This window comes from Chelonia mydas, chromosome 3 (genome assembly GCF_015237465.2).
Source record: "Chelonia mydas isolate rCheMyd1 chromosome 3, rCheMyd1.pri.v2, whole genome shotgun sequence".
Taxonomy (NCBI): domain Eukaryota; kingdom Metazoa; phylum Chordata; order Testudines; family Cheloniidae; genus Chelonia; species Chelonia mydas.
In genome coordinates, this window is record NC_057851.1 from 109991151 (window position 1) to 110009924 (window position 18774).

Below are 18774 nucleotides of genomic sequence, written 5' to 3' on the forward strand. Positions count from 1 at the left end.
TGGGTAGACCCTTTCACCCATGTGGATCTTCTACAGTCTACACTGAAATCAGTGGGACACTACACAGATCTGTTCATTGTCAAAGTAGAACTTTTACATATAAATCTTCCAAAACCATATATGGGTCATGACTTAACCTTTCATGCATGTGCCTATTTCAAAGTGTTACTTAGTATTTGCTACTGTATGATGATGCTTAACTGTTACAGCCATGAACGTTCTAGAACTTTTTTTCTCAACAGACTTGTGGTGCTGAGCACCTTCTGCAAAGTGTGACATGCTCAACATGGGAGTTGAGGGTATACATGGTATATAATGGGGGGCACTGAGCACTTTACAGTACTGAGCCCAATGTAAGGAATGCTGAACACTAATAAAAATGAAGAGAAATTCTGTGGAATTCTTTCATTTTATCCATTTACAATTATTTTTTAAAACCTGAAAGACCTCAGGAGTTTTTCAGCACATACGACAATAGCACTCTAGAATTAATGCTTGCTTTATAACATGGGTTATTGATAAATTCACTTTTCTCTTCTCATGCAATTAATCTCCCTGATGTTACTTATTCTTATTTTGGAGCAGGGTAGTTTGCTCCATGGGCTGGATAGCCCAGGGCTAACCAAATCCTGATTACAGGATGAGCCTCACCCGAGCAGGATCAAGTAATTCCCTACAAAGGGCAGCAGGTGGCTACAGGGGGGAAGAGATCAGAGACCGCTAGGAGTGGGCAAGAGTCCTGGGAGTTGAGACTCTAGCCAAAAAGAGTCCTGGGAGTTAAGATTCTAGCAGAAGGAGTGGGAGTATCCTGCTAATACAAGATGGACTCTGAGCAGGTAATGGAAATTGCAAAAGCTCCCCCGGCAGGGAAGCCTGGGAGTCGGAAGAGAAATGTTTGTTTGTGGGACTTTAATTTAGCACTTAGAATCTTATTTTGAGTTATTTTCTGTGAATAAACCAAGATACCAAGGAGAAGTTTCTTGACCTCAGAAAAAAGCATGTGGAGTCTGTATCAGGAGGCCTTTGAGGGAGACATTATTAGCAGGATGCTGCAGAAGCACTCGTGGCGATAAGGAGGTGCATGGAAGGTGGCCAGCCCTGTTACAAGCCTTATGACCTTTTTTTTCCACCTTCCACTGGGATAGGGTCCTGGATCTATCTTGTTCTAATCCTTGACTGAAACTAAGCAGCAAATTCCCAGAAAATTATAATAAAAAGCCACCTGTCACTTACTTCAGTGGCTACATTCTGTAGGCAGCAATTTGACAAGCAAATTATTCTTTAGCTAAATTATCATGAAAGAGAAGTTTCTTTCTACTGATTGCCTGCTGCAATATGACAGGATCTGTTTATAATCACCCCATCTCCCTCTGTGCCATCTACTTGCTCTTTTGTACGTAAGTGCAATGTAACAGCTGTCTTTTATCTTGTTTAAACACACAGCCCCAGTCTCCTTGGTGCTTTTGGATTTATGTACCATTTTAAAAATGGACAATAAAAAAAAGTCAAATATCAAAATAATAAAAGTCAAGGTAAAAAACCAGGGAATATTTGTATGAATAATTATGAATATTACCTAAACTCTAATAAATTAATGTGGTCTCTGCTAATTATCCATTAATCCTGACTTCATCAACGACAATGGAAAAACTCCCACTGACTTCAATGCAGCCAGGATTTCACCTATTAAGCATAAATTTGTGAAAAGTGTTTATTTTTGTTGAGCAGATCTATTCTTTCACAGGTATTATCTTTGGCGCCAGTACTGTGGTCCTTTCACGCATAAAACTACCATTGACTTTTATGTGACTTTTGCAAGCTTATATAATTCCAAGATTGACCTCTCCATTTTATTGACTATACTTTGGTTTGAATCAAAGATAAAAATATTAATGCATATTGTTTTAACATGCAAACTTTAGATTTAGATTTTTTTGGTGTTCTGGAAGCATACTTCCATAGTGCATATTAATTAAAAGGAACTTTTTTAAAAACACATTTTTGGTTTTTGTATAACAACTAATTCTTTTCATTCTATAAAAATTATTTAAATGTAGTGATCCTGAAAGGGGCCTGAATAATGAGCGATTCAGTTTATCCACAAAATAGGTAAAAGGTATTCTTTGAATTTCATTCAACTCCCCTATGGAGAATGCATACCTAATTAATGCCTTCCAGACCTTCTAAATTCCACATCAACAAAACATTAAATTAAGATAAACAGACTAGCAATGATACACTGACATGTGACAGACTCAAGTTTTGAAATCACCTCTAGTCATTTAGCACTGGGATGACTGGGAAATTGGCTCAGTTGTGTTTGCAGTTTTTGTGAGGTGGGTCCGGTGATAGCAGGTGAGATTTTCAGAACTGCTCAGGACTGGTTTAACTAACGCTGAGCGTTTTTGAAAATGCCATTCTGTATGTTCTGCAAGTAGTGTGGCAATAGATATATTCCAATACATAAATTCAGTGACTAACCGTCAGAGAAGTCCACATGCTTTCTTATCAGTTTATAAAGCACTTTTTTTAGCTGTGATATGGGGACCTTTAATAAGAATCCATATGCAAATACAGTAAAACCTTAAATTATCACCCAAGGGACTAAAAATCTGAGGCCTTGTCTACACTACAAAGTTTTGTCAGCAAAAGTTATGCCACTTTAATTAAAGCGCTTTAATTAAAACTGCTGTTGCATGTCCACACTAGCTCCTTGTGTCGGCAGAGTGCATCCACACTAACAGCTCTTGCATCGACACAGAGAGCAGTGCAGTGTGGTAGCTATCCCACTGTGCAACTGGGGCAGGGTGCTGTGGGGAGTGTTTGCAATGCCTCATGGGGCAGGTACAGGGTCACATGATGCAGGTTTCTCAATCCCATTGTTCCAGGGGCACACTAGTAGATTGTCAGCTACTTTTTCAACTGAAGCATGTTGGGGCAGGGAGAGGAGAGTGGTGTGTCGGGGCAGGGGAGACAGTAGGCTGACTGATCTATCCTGAGGCAGGGGGAGGGGGACAACCCCCACCTCACACACTTCAGGCCCGGCTCTGTTCCGCACAGCCGTCTCTCCCGAAGCAGCCTGATCTGCCTGCCTATGGTTCTATCTGTGATTCCTTCCAAGTTCTCCCACAGCCTCCTCAGCGGCCAGGAGAGGCATCCTGAGCAGCTCTGTGAGCTCTCCGTGCTGAGGAATGGCTTGAAGTAGTTTCCATTATATACAGGCTTTACAATTTGGTTCAATGGCTCTCAGCACCCCCTCTATAAAAAGTGTTCCAGAACCCCTGCCCAGAGCTTTGCAAGGGGAGGGGTGCATGCCTGTAGAGATCAAAAAAGTAAGCAGAATGTCACGGCAGGGATTGTGGGATACTGGCGGAAGCCAATTCTGTCAACAAAAGAAACAGCAGTATTTACAGTGATGCTTTGTCGCTTTAACTGTGCAGCAAAAGACTTTATGCCTCTCACTGAGGTGGTTTTATTTTGTTGGCAAAACCGCAGAGTTTTGCCGCCAAAAGTAGCTTTGTAGTGTGTACACCTCCACTGTTTTGTTGCCAAAAAGGCAGCTTTTGCTGATGAAACTTTGTAGTGTAGACACGGCCTCATTATCTGACAGCTGTTGGGCTAAATACTGCTGTCTGTTACACCATTTCAAATACAGAGTGACTTCACTGAAGTCAACAGAGCTAGATCAGATTTGCTCAAGTGTAAATGAGGAGAATTTGACTGTGTGCGGCACAGCACACACAGGTGCAACCCAGGAAAGGGTTGGCTGAGGGGGTTTTAAATGGCATTTGTGCTCTGATTCTGGGCTGTTCCAGGGACCACTGTGGCCTGTATATGGGCAGCAGCATTACCCAGAATCTCTGTAGCATTATGTGCTGTGGCCCATTTCCCTCCTATCCCTGACATCCCCGTCTTCCCCTTGGCTGAGTCCCAGACATGCCCTCAATGCTCATACTTGTGAAGAGTCCTGGGTAAGCCACTATCACAACCTTATGCAATGTCTGTCCCATAGGAAGTCTCCCCAGCCAGCTAAGGGTCTCTTCTGGTCCCTTTGTGCTGCCATGGCAGCATTCAGGAGCTGGGCCAGGATGTGGTATCCCTACCTTGGTGTTAAATTTCAAGTCAAAACAAAATTGTACTGGAAACCTTAGTAATAAATTAATACAGTCTCTTAGGATTGGTGTGGCCTACTGGAGATAGTCCTTAGTGTGACTTTTCCTTCGAGCTTCTCTATGAGCTCTTCCAACGAGTTGTTGGTGAAAATACCTTGTTTTAATAACTAAGTTACTGAGGTACCCCTACCCTGGATCCTAGAAGCTGAACAACTGCCATGAAAAAGAAGCTGTATGGAGAAGAGAGAGTAAATATATTAAGAGAATTTTTGAATCTACTTATTTGACCATAATTTCTCATACCATTAATTATACAATTTCATCACTACTGGCAAGTCAGAAAAATGAGGCTCTAATCTTTTTATCCTAACTTGATCACGAACCACATCTCTGTGAATAGACTAACATTAAACATCTACATTTACAACTGAACTGAATACAATTATCAGCCAAATAACTGATTTTTGCATGCAATACTATATGTACCTTTATATCAATTGATGAGTCACCTTGCAGCAAAGTCCACTCATACTGTATGATTCCATGGTCATCTAAGCTCTCTCGGCCATCCAAAATCACCCAGTCCACTGGCGACTGCAGCACAATATCTTGTCCTGCCTTGCTGTGTGGAGGTTTGTCGTTTTCTTTAAAAAAAATAGAATAGTTATTCATCAGAGGAAACAGAATTGTTCATATTTAACTAAAGAATAAACATTCTACGTAAGACACTGATTTATTACTCTGCCTTTCTCTGATTTGAAAGGTAGAGAAAACAGCTTTCAGTGCTCAGTTAGTTTCCTGTCCCTCAAAATCTGAGTTCCTATGTTTTTGCCTGTTCAGCATTAAATAAGTTCAGTGTGTTTGTGTCTGTTAGTTGAACATGCTCTGTCAGAAGTTTATGATTATAAGCAACCTAAATTCACAACACAGGCTGAAGGAAAAAAATATCCATGGAAGTTCTCCAAAAGCTAAGATTTAATTAATTAAAACACACACAGAGGCTTTTAAAACAGTATTTACAATGTAAACTAATCCCATGCCCTTTTGAGTCTTGAGAGACAGAAGCATGTCCTTAACTTTTAAATGCAAAGTTTAATTATGTCTAACTGGCAATACTGGTAAACTGCTGCATGATGTCCCAGCTTCATCCAGGGAGAAAACTGGTATATCTTCATGCTATGAAACCTCATCTACAAACAGGGATGCTTCAGTTACAACAATTATACAGCAAGTAGGATGGCTGGAAGTGGTTTTTATTTAATTTAGGAGGACCAAAGCCAACATAAATCGTATATAAAATACACAAGCACAACATTCGATGTGTGGTCCCAGGGCTTTACATCTTCCAGATCCAACAATGAACACAGGATTATTAATTTCCTTGTGGCCTCTTTATGGTACTCATCACTCTAGGAACTGAGGACTCTACAAACATTAATTGACTTATTTTCAAACAATATAGTGAAGTGGTATTATCACTAATTTACAGATGGGGGAACTAAAGCACAGAGGAATTAAGGCCAGAAAAATAACACTAATTTTGAAGGACTAACTTGAGATATCTAGAAATATTTAGAATTTTATAGCACTCTGTGTTCAAAGCACAGTTCCCCCTGACTTCAGTTGTGAGAACACAGCACTTCTACAAATCAGGCCACCAGTCTCTCAAGACAGGCATCCAGAAAATCAGGTAAACAGCGGGCATCTTGGAAAACACTGGTTTTGGCAACTTGCCCAGAAACACACAGGAATTCTGTGGCAGAGGCATGGACTGATTCTAATCCCCAGGGCAACATTCAAGTGCCCCAACCATGGGACTGTACTTTCACTTCTTGCAGTTCCCTGCCTCAATCACTGCCTACTCTAGCTGGCCAGAAACTGGGGAATTCCCATTCTGTGGGAAAGCCCAAATACATTTATTCTGTTCCAAAATAGAATTAATTTTTTTAAAAAATCAAGATTTCCCACAGAACGAGAATGCCCAAATTTCATTTTTACAGAGATGAAATGACATTTTGTCTTGACATTTTCAAAATGTTTCCAAGGCTCCCTGAGTGGTGTGGAACCCTCTCAGCCCACCCAGTATGGAGCCAGGCAATTTGGGGGTCGTCTGGGTTCCTGAGACCCTGGAAGCCGAGACCCTGGAAGCCCTGGCTCCAGAGCAGTCCACCTGGTGGTCTGCCAAGGAGTCGAGAAGCCCTGGGAGCCACAGCTCTGGAACATTTTGCCTGGAGGGCTGCCTTGGAGTTGAGGAGCCTGAATCCCCAGGTCTGAGGCAGCCTACCAGGCTGGTTGTTGCAGAGTCAGGCTTCCCAGCAGCCCACCTGGTGGGCTATTTAGAAGCAAGGGAGCTGTGGAGGTGGGAATGATTTTCTGATGGAAAAATCAAAACTTTCCAGCAAAACTCAATTTTCCAAAAGAAAATTTGAGGTGTTTTTTTTTTTTGCGGGGGGGGGGGGGGGGGGAGTCATTCCAACGGGAAATTCCCAACCAGCTCCACTACAAATCTTCCAACTTCCGCAACAACTGATGCAGGTCTTACAGAAACCAGCTTCATTCACTCTGCATTCCTTTCCTGATTCATTCCCTCAGCGCAGTCCACTCTGTGCTCGACTGAGACAAAGTTCCATTCTCCTTCTGCTTCTGTCCCTGTCTCCCACTGTGCCTGTCCCTGCCTCCTCTCGTGCTCCTCACCCGCATTTGAATCATACTGCTTCCTCCTTCTCCACAATGCCTGGGAGGAGCACAGGGGGTAGCATTGAAAAAAGAGGAGAAACAATCTCTCTGCCCTCAGTTCCAGTGCTCAGCACCATAGCAGTTGCAGAAGTCCTGTTCACCCAGGATGGAACATGCTCTGTGGACATAGAATATTTGGAGAATTTTGCCACCAACCTCTAACCAACCTGTATTGAGCATGAGAAAACAATTTTCACAGGCTTATAACTTTTGAAAATCCACCCAAATTAGTCCAAGGAAAAGCACATCCCTGACACCAGAGCAACCTCTTGCCAAATTTCAAATCCATGCTCTAAAGAACAAATGCAAAAGAAACAGTTGTAGGAATTTAACATTAACAAAATAGTTGAACCATATTTTTCCTTAATCTCATTCTCAACAACAGTTGAACTTTTGCTGAATCTTTCAAAATAAACTCAGCCTAAGTCAGACAGGCAACATGAAAAACTTCAGCCCAAGGGCCTCAAGCTTGACAATTTAATAAGCAACTGAAAACAGGGAAGGGTCAGGCAACCTTAATAACTTAGACCTATAGAAAGTGAATACAAAATGCCATGATTCTCATTCGGTAGCAGTTTACACTCACACGGCACAAGTGTAAATGATGATAAAGCACAAGGAAGGGAGATCAAGTTCATAGTGTGCATTTCAACTTCTATTTTTTAGCTTTATTAAGCTTTAATATGGATACTAATATGCTGAGTTTATAACTTAACATTCTCAGATTGTATAGCTGTCTGTCTGCAGGAAAAGGAGCTATAGCTTTGGAACCCTTCCCCCCTTTTTCTGCAGTCAACAGCAGATTTAATCAGATCTCCTTTCCCCTATTTATTTCACAGACTTGGAGTGTCACCAATAAATGTTAGGTGGTACTGGTATGGCATCTGAATGGAGGCTTTGTTGTAAAAAGATCGCTTTATTAAAAGCTCTTACATTCCTGCTGACATCAGTTTACCTGAATATTAATTCCCCTACTTTTTATCAGTAACAAGAACCCTGGGATACTGGGATATTGTACCAGGCAAAAACAGAGGGCCTACTGTAACACCTGTGACTTCAGTGAAATTACACAAGGGATGCAACTGGACTGAAAAGTTTAAATCTGCCAATAGGTGCTTTCAGAATTACAAATACAATTTAGGTTGAGATTACTGAAAATTACTCAAAGAATTTAACAGTGAAACATTAGAGACACCATATTTTAGGATTATAAAGATGCTGTTTTTTAAAAGACATCTTTTAAATATATCTCAAGAAAATGAAAAGGTAGGTAAAAGAAGATTCAATGTGCTCTGAACCCAGGATTCATCAAAGAACAGGAATAGGTAAAGTGTGATTCTAGTATGAGGAAAAATCTTGAAATGTAAAGCTTATTGTAAAGCCAGTGACAGCACGACATGTAAGGAGACATGTCTTCATTTTCATATTAACTTTTAGATGAACTTTTCAGTTTAATTCAAAAATGAAAGGACAGCACCACGTTAGACCTCAATTTAACAATCTTCAGTTTTTCTTTCCTGTCATGGCTGACAGAAATCTAAATAAATGGCCTTTCTGCCTCACAGCTCTGCTTCAACTCCTACCTAATTGTATTAAGCAGTTATAATCCCATTTGTGATATCACAGCCAACCCACACAGAATCAGATGGAGGATAGGTAATACCAAGACACTGAGCACCTTACAAGTTTGGGCCAGAAGGCAAATTTCTATCCTAATTCTAAAATAATGAGCAAAAAAATAGGTTGTGAGGAAGTATAGTCTAGTTCAGGTATTATAGGCCTAATTTTGTTCCCACTGATTCCAACAGAAGTTTTGCAAATTATGTCTATGGGAGCAAGGGCAGGCCTGACATTACTGGTACAAATTTTTACTTCAATGAGTTAAAGATCATGCCCTTCTTAATTAGACATCCTGAGGTGAAGAACATATAAAAACATAACTGGTGAAGAGCATAAATTGGAGGTCAACTTACCTAAGTTTTCATATTGCTATTAAAATTGCATTAAGCATGAAAGTTACCTTTTAAGAAAGATTTTAGACAGATTTTTAATAGAAAAACAATTTTAAACAAATTAGTTACATGATGAAACTACATTATAGTTTTGAACTAATATTCACTATTCAATATTCATTGGCTTCAATCAAGTTGTAGTGGCATAACACTGGTGCAACAGAGGGGAAAATCAGGTCCAAAGTCTCCAACCCAAGTGGCTGTCCTATTGGGCAAATAGTATTAGGCTTTGTCTACACTAGCATGTTTGTCGGCAAAACTTTTGTTGGTCAGGGGTGTGGAAAAAAAACACACCCCTGACCAACACAAGTTTCACCAACAAAAGAGCCGGTGTGGACAAAGCTATGTTGGTGGGAGAGCGTCTCCCGCTGACATAGCTACCTCCACTCTTTGGGGGTGGCTTAATTATACCAGCATGAGAGCTCTCTCCCACCGGCATAGAGAGGCTACACAGGAGACCTTACAGTGGCGCAGCTGCAGCGATACAGCTGTGCCATTGTAAAGTCCATACTGTAGACATAGCTGCAGATGAGTGTTTCTGAGTGTTCTTCATTCACACCTATTACTAGGTGTTTTCATGTTATTGAAATGTCATGCTACTCAATAATGCACATACACTAAGTGTTTACTTGGGTAGACATACTGAATTCCTTGAGAGGATGTATAGGAAATATTTGTACTCCATGAAAAGGTACTGAAACCATAACTAAGCTTAATAGATTGTCCTTTAAGATATTATTTTCTAATAACAGGTCACATTTGTAGGAGGTGAAGCAGTGAGTCCAAGAGCTTTGCTTCAGATGTCAAGATTCCTGACGAGAACAGTCTTGAATGCTGGATCCTCAGACATGTTTTCTTCTAGATCTCATTTCTTTGGATTACTTGCACTGAGTTGCTCTGGAAGCTGCTTCTCTTTATCTGGTTGATTCAAGATTAACAGTACATTCAATTCTGCTTATTTATCTCTAGGCTGTCTGTGGAGCCTCTTTCTCTTTTTTTCCTCTTATAAGATCTGATACTGAAATTCTTAAGCAGGCAAAACTCTAACAGAAGAAAATAGCGTTTGGTTCCCTGTCATCTTCCTCCCTGGGTTTGCTTTGCAGAAGTCTTTTCTAACAGTTTTGTTTTTGCTTGAAGTCTATCTTGCTCAGCCACTGTACAAATCCTTAAACTCTGCTTTGCTAGATTCTACCATTCTGGGGCTGAATTTTCAAATGTGCTAAGAACTCTCAATTCCACATGAGACCCTTTATAAATATGATAATCTCTTTTATCCTTGCAAGGAATACTGAGCTCATGAATGTTTTAACTCAATTTGTTAGCTCTTCACTGAACTGCCATCTTGAATATTGGGTACTAAGTTTCATATTGAAGCAAAGCTACAAAGTTTATTTTCCTCATACTCATAATTACTGCAGAATGAGCCACATCATGCAAACACCTACACACATGAGTAAAGCTACTCAGGAGTTGTCCCGCTGACTTCAGTAGAACTATTCATCTGAGTAATTTTAGTCATGTGAATAAGTCAGTGCAGGATTTTACCCAGAGTTTATATATAATAAGGATCTTTTTCTCCCATAAACTCTCTTCCCCTACCTTGGTATCTATTTATGATATCAGAGAAGTAACAAGAGCCATGGAACTAAGTGTGATCTCACTAACAAGGCTGGGTCAGTAGAACTAATCAAGACTTGAAGGAAGCCATGCTCAAGTACCTTGCTGAATTGGGGCCCCTGTGCCCAAGCTTACTGAGTGATTTAAATAAGAGGTGAGATGCTTAGCACCTCGAACCTTGAAGGACTGACCCCTCAATCAGATTGTTCTACATATGGGATAAAACTGTTATGATTAGCTGCCTTATCTGTAGATGCACAGCCAACATCTCCTGTAAAATTCTCAGAAAAAGAGGGGTGCAATTAGGACCACAACCAGCAACTATCCTACAGCTCCTTGCAATCTGTTTGTTGGTGTATTAACCACATTATATATAAAACAAGCCCCCTGTTTACTTAAAACTCTTTTAAACAGTGACAAAATTGTGCTATTTAAAAAGCTGCTCTGGGAGCTTTTATACTGCACTCATCCCCTTAACAGATTGCCCAACCCTCTGCTTACCAGACATCAGCAATTCTCCGGAAAGGCTCTGGCCTTGTTGTCCCTGAGAACAGCCAGCTCAGGTGAGCTGCCAATGTAAACTCTTGGGGACAGAGCCATTGTCTCGTTGCAGGTCTAGCACACCAGGACCCTGACTGGGGGGAAGCGGGGGCGGGCTGAGGGCTGCTGTAATGGAGGAAATGCAGGGAGCTCAAGAGCCCATCTCGTCCCCAGGACCGAGCCAACCCTGCCAGGTGCTTGTCCAGCCTATTCCCCAAGCCCTCCCGCTCGCTGAGGGGCCCCAGCACAGTGTCTCACACACACACACCAGGCCCCCTTGCTGGGGGGCGGGCCCAATGTAAAGCAGCGATACCCCCGCGGCTCTGGCGCCAGCGCAGCCTCCTCCCTTACCTGCTGCCCGGGTGAGGGCGGGGAGCGGGCTCCCGCGCGGGCCGAGGGCGGGCAGGTGGGTGCGGTTGGCGGGCTCCAGGCTGTAGCTGCTGTAGCCGCGGTGCGGAGCGAAGCGGCAGACGGCGCGGCCGCGGTGGGTGCAGTTGAAGAGGTAGCAGCTCAGCGCCCCCGGCTCGCCCTGGGGCCGGGCCCGCTGCACCACGGCCAGCGAGCAGCGCGGCTCGGCGCAGCAGGCCTGCAGGCACTGCCTCCAGCCCGCAACGGCGGCCGGCGCCCGCAGGAAGGTGGCGCCCGCCGCCAGCGAGTCCTTGGTGCGGATGATGGCGTCGGGCCGGGCGGAGAAGGCGGCGCCGCGGCAGCGGCCCCCGCCGGCCTCGTCCGGCTGCAGCTGGCGGCGGAACTCCTCCAGCAGCGACTCCACGCCCGAGATCTGCGAGCGCAGCTCGGCCAGCGGCGCCGCCACCTCCCCGCCCGGGGCCCGGCCGCACAGCGCCGCCAGCAGCAGCGGCAGCCGCAGCAGCAAGCAGGCCATGGCGGGGCGAAGCGAAGCGGGCCCGCCTGCCGCAGTCACCCGCCGCTGCAGTCCGGCGGGCAGGCGCGGGGCCGGGCCCGAGCGGGAGCCGGCGGCCTAGCGGGCTGGGGCGCGCTCCCCGGCGGCAGGAGGCGGCGGCATGGCCCGGCCGGGCCCGCGCGGGGAGGAGCCGGACGCAGCAGAATCAAGCGGCGGGCAGCGCCGGAACCGGCTCAGCACCAGAGTCCCTGGACAGCTCCGGGAGCCCCGCCCACCCGCCGCTCCCGGGGCGGAGCCAGATCAGGCTCCGCCCACCAGCTGGGCCCCTCCCGCCCCTTTCCTCGTCCTGCCTACTACGGCTCCTCTGCCCCGCCTCTAGTCTTCCTGCCCCGCTGTTTCTAGCATTGCCCTTAGCCGGCCCCTATGAGAGTCTCAGGGGACTTCCCAGTGGCACAGGGGCAGCTGTGTGTGATCCTTTCCCTCTGTGTCACAGCAAGGCGTGGTATGGGCAGGCAGAGCAACACCCTGGGGTCCCAGCCGCCTGGGCTCTGGTCCTCTGTGACCACAGACCAGTCACTTCATCCCTCTGTGCCTTGTTTTCTCCATCTGTCAAACAGGGATAAAGATACTTGCCTTCCTTTGTGATGCACTTAGAGAGCTATGCAGGAAAAGCACAATACATAAGAACGGCCATACTGGGTCAGACCAAAGGTCCATCTAGCCCAGTATCCTGTGTTCTGACAGTGGCCAATGCCGGGTGCCCCAGAGGGAATGAACAGAACAGGTAATCATCAAGTGATCCATTCCTTGTTGCCCATTCACAGCTTCTGGCAACCAGAGGCTAGGGACACCATCCCTGCCCATCCTGCCTAATAGCCATTGATGGACCTATCCTCCATGAACTTATCTAGTTCTTTTTGGAATCCTGTTATAGTCTTGGCCTTCACAACATCCTCTGGCAAGGAGTTCCACAGGTTGACTGTGTGTTTTGTGAAAAAATACTTCCTTTTTTTGTTTTAAACCTGCTGCCTATTAATATCATTTGTTGACCCCTAGTTCTTGTGATATGAAAAGGAGTAAATAACAATTCCTTATTTACTTTCTCCACACCAGTCATGATTTTATAGACTTCTATCATATCCCCCCTTATTCATCTCTTTTCCAAGCTGAAAAGTCCCAGACTTATTAATCTTTCCTCATATGACAGCCTTTCCATACCCCTAATACTTTTTTGTTGCCTTTTTCTGAATCTTTTCCAATTCCAATATATCTTTTTTGAGATGGGGCGACCACATTGCACGCAGTATTCAAGATGTGGGTGCACCAGGGATTTATATAGAGGCAATATGATATTTTCTCTGTGTAATATGAGCCCGAAGATCAGAAAAGAGCTTTGAGAGCCTTTGCTGAAAGGTGCTATAGAAATGGGGGAAATGTAGCCCCAACTGTACCTTCCTCATCTAAGTGACTAAAAAAATGTGGAGTCCTTTTTATTGGATGTGGGATTCTACTTCACTTCCTGTTCTAAACTTCCCTCTAATGTCATGTGCACTTAAATTTGTCACATTTAATCTCAGGTGGGTGCACTCCCATGGTAGATAAAGCACCACTGACTCTTTTGATTCTTTTGCCTCAATCTCCCATTGCAAGATCTGCCTGGAGAAACCAAACCCTTACTCACCTCCATCTCATGCTATGGAGTGTCTTTGACAAAAATTCTGTCACCAAGCTGGCTTCCTCCACTACAAATTCATACTCTTCTCCTCCAGTTCTGCCATGTTCCTTACTAAACAGTTCTACCTCTCCAGTTTAATTGAAACCCACATGCATAATTCCAGCCACTATTTTGCCACCTTTGACTCACATCTCAAACCCTCCCCTACTCCTGCCCCCACTTTGCTCTCTGCATAAGATCTTTTTGGTTTCTTCCATGAGAAAATTGACAAAATAGGATATGACTTTCCCCATCCCATCATGCCTTCCCTTTTCTTCCCCCCTCCCAACTCTCTCATCGTTCTCCCATCACAGACACACAAGTTTCTCATCTGCTCTCCTCCTCTAACTCTATTTGTCCCAGTGATCCCATTCCAGTCCATCTCTTGAGCTCCCTCATGCCCACTCTCATCCCCGTCCCTTAGACTTCTCTTTAACCTCTCATTTCCCTTTGGCTCTTTCCCCTTACAATACAAGCATGCTTCAGTTTCTCCCATCCTAAAAATATCCAACCTTGACCAGAAGTGTAGTCTTAAATCTGAAGGTACAGGAATGCCTGCTCCCTGCCCCCGCTAACATGCCTCACCAGGAGGTGGGGTGTTGCTGCTAAGTGCCTAGGCTCCTGGTTCTCAAACTTTTATTTGATCTGGCCCCCTTCTTTGTGTCTGTCGTTGTTTATGTCCCTCCCCCACCCCCCACAAATACATTTACTGCCACCCAGCTCTGAAGGCAGAGTGGAGAGCAGTGGCTGCTGGCTGGGTGCCCGGCTCTGAAGGCAGTGCCATGCCAACAGCAACACAGAAATAAGGGAGGCAATATGAAAAGTGATATTTTTCCATATCACTTTTCACAGCAGACTTAGCACCCCATTGCCACCCTTACTTCTATACTGCTGCTGCTGCCACCCTGGGGCAGACAGCTGGAGCCCCACCACCCACCAGGTGAAGATGGGGTGGGGAAAAGAAAGTCTGAGCCCAGGCTGCTTCCGGGTGTGGGATTGGGGGAGTGTGGGAGGAGAGCCCAAGCCTGGGCTGCCTCCCAGTGAGGGATGGCGGGGAGGGAGAGCCCAAGCAGCGGGGTTTCCGGCGGTCCCCTTTATCACTGTCTCCCAGGTGTCACAGCCCTTCTGCATGAGCCCCAGACTCCCAGGGCTGATGGAGCTCTTTTTTTTTTAAATAAAAAAAGGCACACAGCTTGCTCCTCCCTTGACACATTCTTGCGCCTCCCTTGGGAGGCCCGCCCTATAGTTTGAGAACCGCTGCCCTAGGCCCATCACAGGGCTCCCTGACCATCTAGGGGGAGGCGTTTATCCCAGTATGGTACTCTGCTGCTGTGATTGGTCTGCTCGGTCAGACTAGTCAGGATGTGATTCACTTTTAGGGTATGGGCAATGATTGGCTGTCAGATGTGAATACCGTGATTGGCTGCAGAGTTGGGGATAGCTAACACTAATTGGCTGTTGGATTTTGCTCTGGGGATTTATTGGCTGTTCTATTTGAAGAGTGATTGTTGGCTATGTAACCTTATCTAATATTGGGAGGTGGTGACTGGCTCCTTAAGTCATGCTTAAGTCATGCTTAAGTCATGTGATCAGTGTCCACACTGTTACCCCACTTTGGGGCCACTTTGTGCATGGTGATTGATGTGTGAGAACAAGACTGGGTTCATCACTTTCCATTTAGGCTGAGAGCCAGGAACAGGACTCTTGCCTGTAGAATGTCTTGGTCCCTCTTGCTTGCTGAGCCGGGCTGTGACTGGGTGAATTCGGCCAGTCTCTCCTTGTAACCGCCCATCCCTCAGCATCACTGGGAGCTCCCAACTCCCTGCCCCATCCCAGAAATAGACACATCACCATCTCCTCCCTCTGACTCCTCTCTCCCCAAGAACCCCCTCAGCTTCCTCCCACCCCACTCCATCTCTGTGATTTTAGCTTGCTTATTATGCACATTTTGGCTCAACTACAACATAGTACTGCAACAGCATTCCAGCTTGATTACATCACTGCCCTTGACCCTACTTGCCTCTCCGCTTACTGCCCCATCTCCTTTCTCACTTTCATCTCTAAGCTCACTGAATTCACTGTCTACAATGGCTGTCTGGAGTTCCTCCCCTCCAGTTTCATTTTAGACTGTCTCCAAGCCATCTATTGCACTCCACTGAAATTGCTATCAACAAAGTCTCTAAAGACTTCTTCCTAGCCAAAGTAAAGAACCAGTACGCCTCTTTGACTTGTCAGCTGCCTTCAACAAAGTTGATCATACTCTTCTTCTTGAAATCTTGTCCTCCCGTGGTTTCTGTGATTCCACTGGCTTCTATGGGGCTCTGTCCTTGGTCCTCTTCTCTTCTTCTTCTACATCCTCTCACTGGGTAATTTAATCCATGAGCACAAATTCAACTCTCATTTCTGTGCTGATGACTCACACATCTATCTTGTTATTCCAGACCTGTTTCCTTCTGTCCAAATTAAAATCTCAGCCTGTATCTCTTATAAGTCTTCATGGATATGAACATGGCTCCAGCTCAACATGGCTAAAACAGAGCTCTTAATATTTCCCCTTAAGACTTCCTTCCACATCCTTTCTCAATCACTGTGAACAGCCCCACCATCCTGCCTGTCACTCAGACCTGTAACTTGGAAGTTTTTTTCAACTCAGACCTCTCTTTAGGTCCTCATATCCAGGCTACGTCTAAATCTGGCAGATTCTTTTTGCATAATATTTCTAAGATATGGCCCTTCCTATCCGCCCACACAGATAGGACTCTCATCCAAGCTCTCATCACCGTCTCACATCTTGATTACTGCAACATCCTTCTCTCTGTTTTGGGCCCCACACTACAAGAAGGATGTGGATAAATTGGAGAGAGTCCAGCGAAGGGCAACAAAAATGATTAGGGGTCTGGAACACATGACTTATGAGGAGAGGCTGAGGGAACTGGGATTGTTTAGTCTGCAGAAGAGAAGAATGAGGGGGGATTTGATAGCTGCTTTCAACTACCTGAGAGGTGGTTCCAGAGAGGATGGTTCTAGACTATTCTCAGTGGTAGAAGAGGACAGAACAAGGAGTAATGGTCTCAAGTTGCAGTGGGGGAGGTTTAGGTTGGATATTAGGAAAAACGTTTTCACCAGGAGGGTGGTGAAACACTGGAATGCGTTACCTAGGGAGGTGGTAGAATCTCCTTCCTTAGAAGTTTTTAAGGTCAGGCTTGACAAAGCCCTGGCTGGGATGATTTAATTGGGGATTGGTCCTGCTTTGAGCAGGGGGTTGGACTAGATGACCTCCTGAGGTCCCTTCCAACCCTGATATTCTATGATTCTATGATTCTGGCCTAGAAAAATGCGGTTTTGTCCCAGCAACAAAATGCTGCTGCTAACATCATTTTCCTAGCCCATCTTTTGACCATGTCACCCACTCTTTGCATCCGTCCGCTGGCTCCTCCTTCTACATCACAGCAAATGTAAGCTGCTTGTCTTCACTTTCAAGGCCCTTCACAGCCTATCCCCACCCTACTTGTCATCTCTCATTCATTGCTGAGATGTCGACTCCCATTTCCAATCAACCTATGATGCCCATCACCTAGTTGTTAAATTTTCAAACAAACCTTCATGTTTTTCTCCTGGCTGCCCCTCTTCCTTGGGAGATGCTCCCAGTAAACATCTGCAAAGCTGACTCCATTCCTGAAAACACGTCTTTGCTGTGCTGCCTACAAAAAAACTTTACAATGATTAGATTGTGATGTGCTCAGATTACAGCTTCTCTTGCTCAGCAAAATTGTCTCGTTGTTTCCTCATACACACCTGTGGGCCTATCTGTAACCCTCTGTTGTCTCCAGTCTTAAACTTAGATTGTAAGCTCCTTGGGGCAGGGACCATCTTTTTATTCCATGTTTGTACAGCACCTAGCACAATGGGTCCTGGTCCATGACTAGTGCTTGTAGGTACTACAGTAATATAAATAAATAGTAAGCATAATCGTATTGTGTTGGTAGAGCCTCCATAATTAACAATCATGAGTTTCCTTATGGGTAATGTCAGACTCAGAAAAGAAGGCATGGAGTGAATAGGCCACTAATCCCCGTAAGTGGGTCCCTCCAGGTCAGGGTTGATGGCTTGTCAGCAAGGCAATGTAGGGAAGCTTCTAATTGCCTCTGCCCATGCTGTATTTGTTCTGTGAATAGATTATTTCAGTCTCCAGGGCTTTCATCAATAATAAACCAAGCACATTTTCTTTATAAAGAGTCACCAAACTAACAGCCCCACATTATTTAGGGGAGGGAATAGGAGCATTTGGAATCCAAACCCAGATCTGCATCTGAATTTTGTGGCTAGCCCCTAAGGGCCCACTGCAGCAGAGTGTTAGCTAGAGCAGCTCTGCCTCTATGCTCTGAGGCTACTCGGATTCCTGTTTGGGGCCCTATTTGGCCTTAGACACGCCAAGAATATAAGGGAGTAAAAAATGAAGGGAGAATTATCCGCTTGGGATGAAAACCTGATCCCACTGATGGTTCCATTTATGGTAAATCTGAGTTTTATTCCAGAAGGTGGCAGCAGTTTATTAATATCATTTTTTAAATTAATGCCTGTTTGAGTGTGGATGAATATTTTGTATGTTTCAATTTCTGTCCTTTTTACTGCTTCATTATTGTGAATATTACAGGTTATTTTTTCTAGGTCATAAAGGTGCATATTTTTTAAATTTGGTCAATTTAATTGAAGATATCCTCTTCATGTCTGACATTGACATGATTATAAAACTGTGTGTGTATGTCAAGAATGATGTCGGAGATTGATAAATGTATTTGTATGGATTTCTTGTTCTTTTTTTAATGCTACTTTCATGTACTCCAGTTTATTGTTAGTGCAGGTGCTTCGTGAGAAATGGGAATAGTTTGAAAGAATGCTAGTTTTCTCTTTCAAAAGATGATGGATGGTTAGACCATTCATTTGATCATTAAATATAAACAACTGTGTGACTCAGAGGCGGATTTACCAGGAAACAAACAGTGTGGTGGCACAGGGCCCTCAGTGACGGGTGGCCCCCACAATGCAGGGCAAATCTTATCTGACAACCGGCCCCCGAGTCCCAGCCGGTGGCGCAGCAGGGCTCAGGCAGGCAGGCTGCCTGCATTCCGTGGCCGGTGGCCCCACACTGCTCCCAAAGTGGCTGGCTGCTGGCACGTCTCT

General features: G+C 44.7%; 1 protein-coding gene across 5 annotated transcripts in view; it reads right to left on the minus strand.

The window, feature by feature from the left end:
* The window catches only part of LRP11 (LDL receptor related protein 11), a 55076-nt gene extending 42949 nt beyond the window's left edge, over window positions 1-12127 (minus strand). For 2 of the 5 annotated variants that reach the window (XM_043543132.1, XM_043543131.1), the window contains exons 1-2: window positions 11369-12124; window positions 4599-4756 (exon numbers count right to left, since the gene is read on the minus strand). In XM_043543132.1, the coding sequence (XP_043399067.1) occupies window positions 4599-4756; window positions 11369-11900 (690 nt within the window). In that variant the 5' untranslated portion in view covers window positions 11901-12124. Of the gene's footprint in view, window positions 1-4598; window positions 4757-11368 lie in introns of all 5 variants that reach the window. The other 3 variants (XM_043543130.1, XM_027819419.3, XM_007057029.4) reach the window with 3 other exon arrangements.
* Between the last annotated feature and the right edge of the window lie 6647 nt (window positions 12128-18774).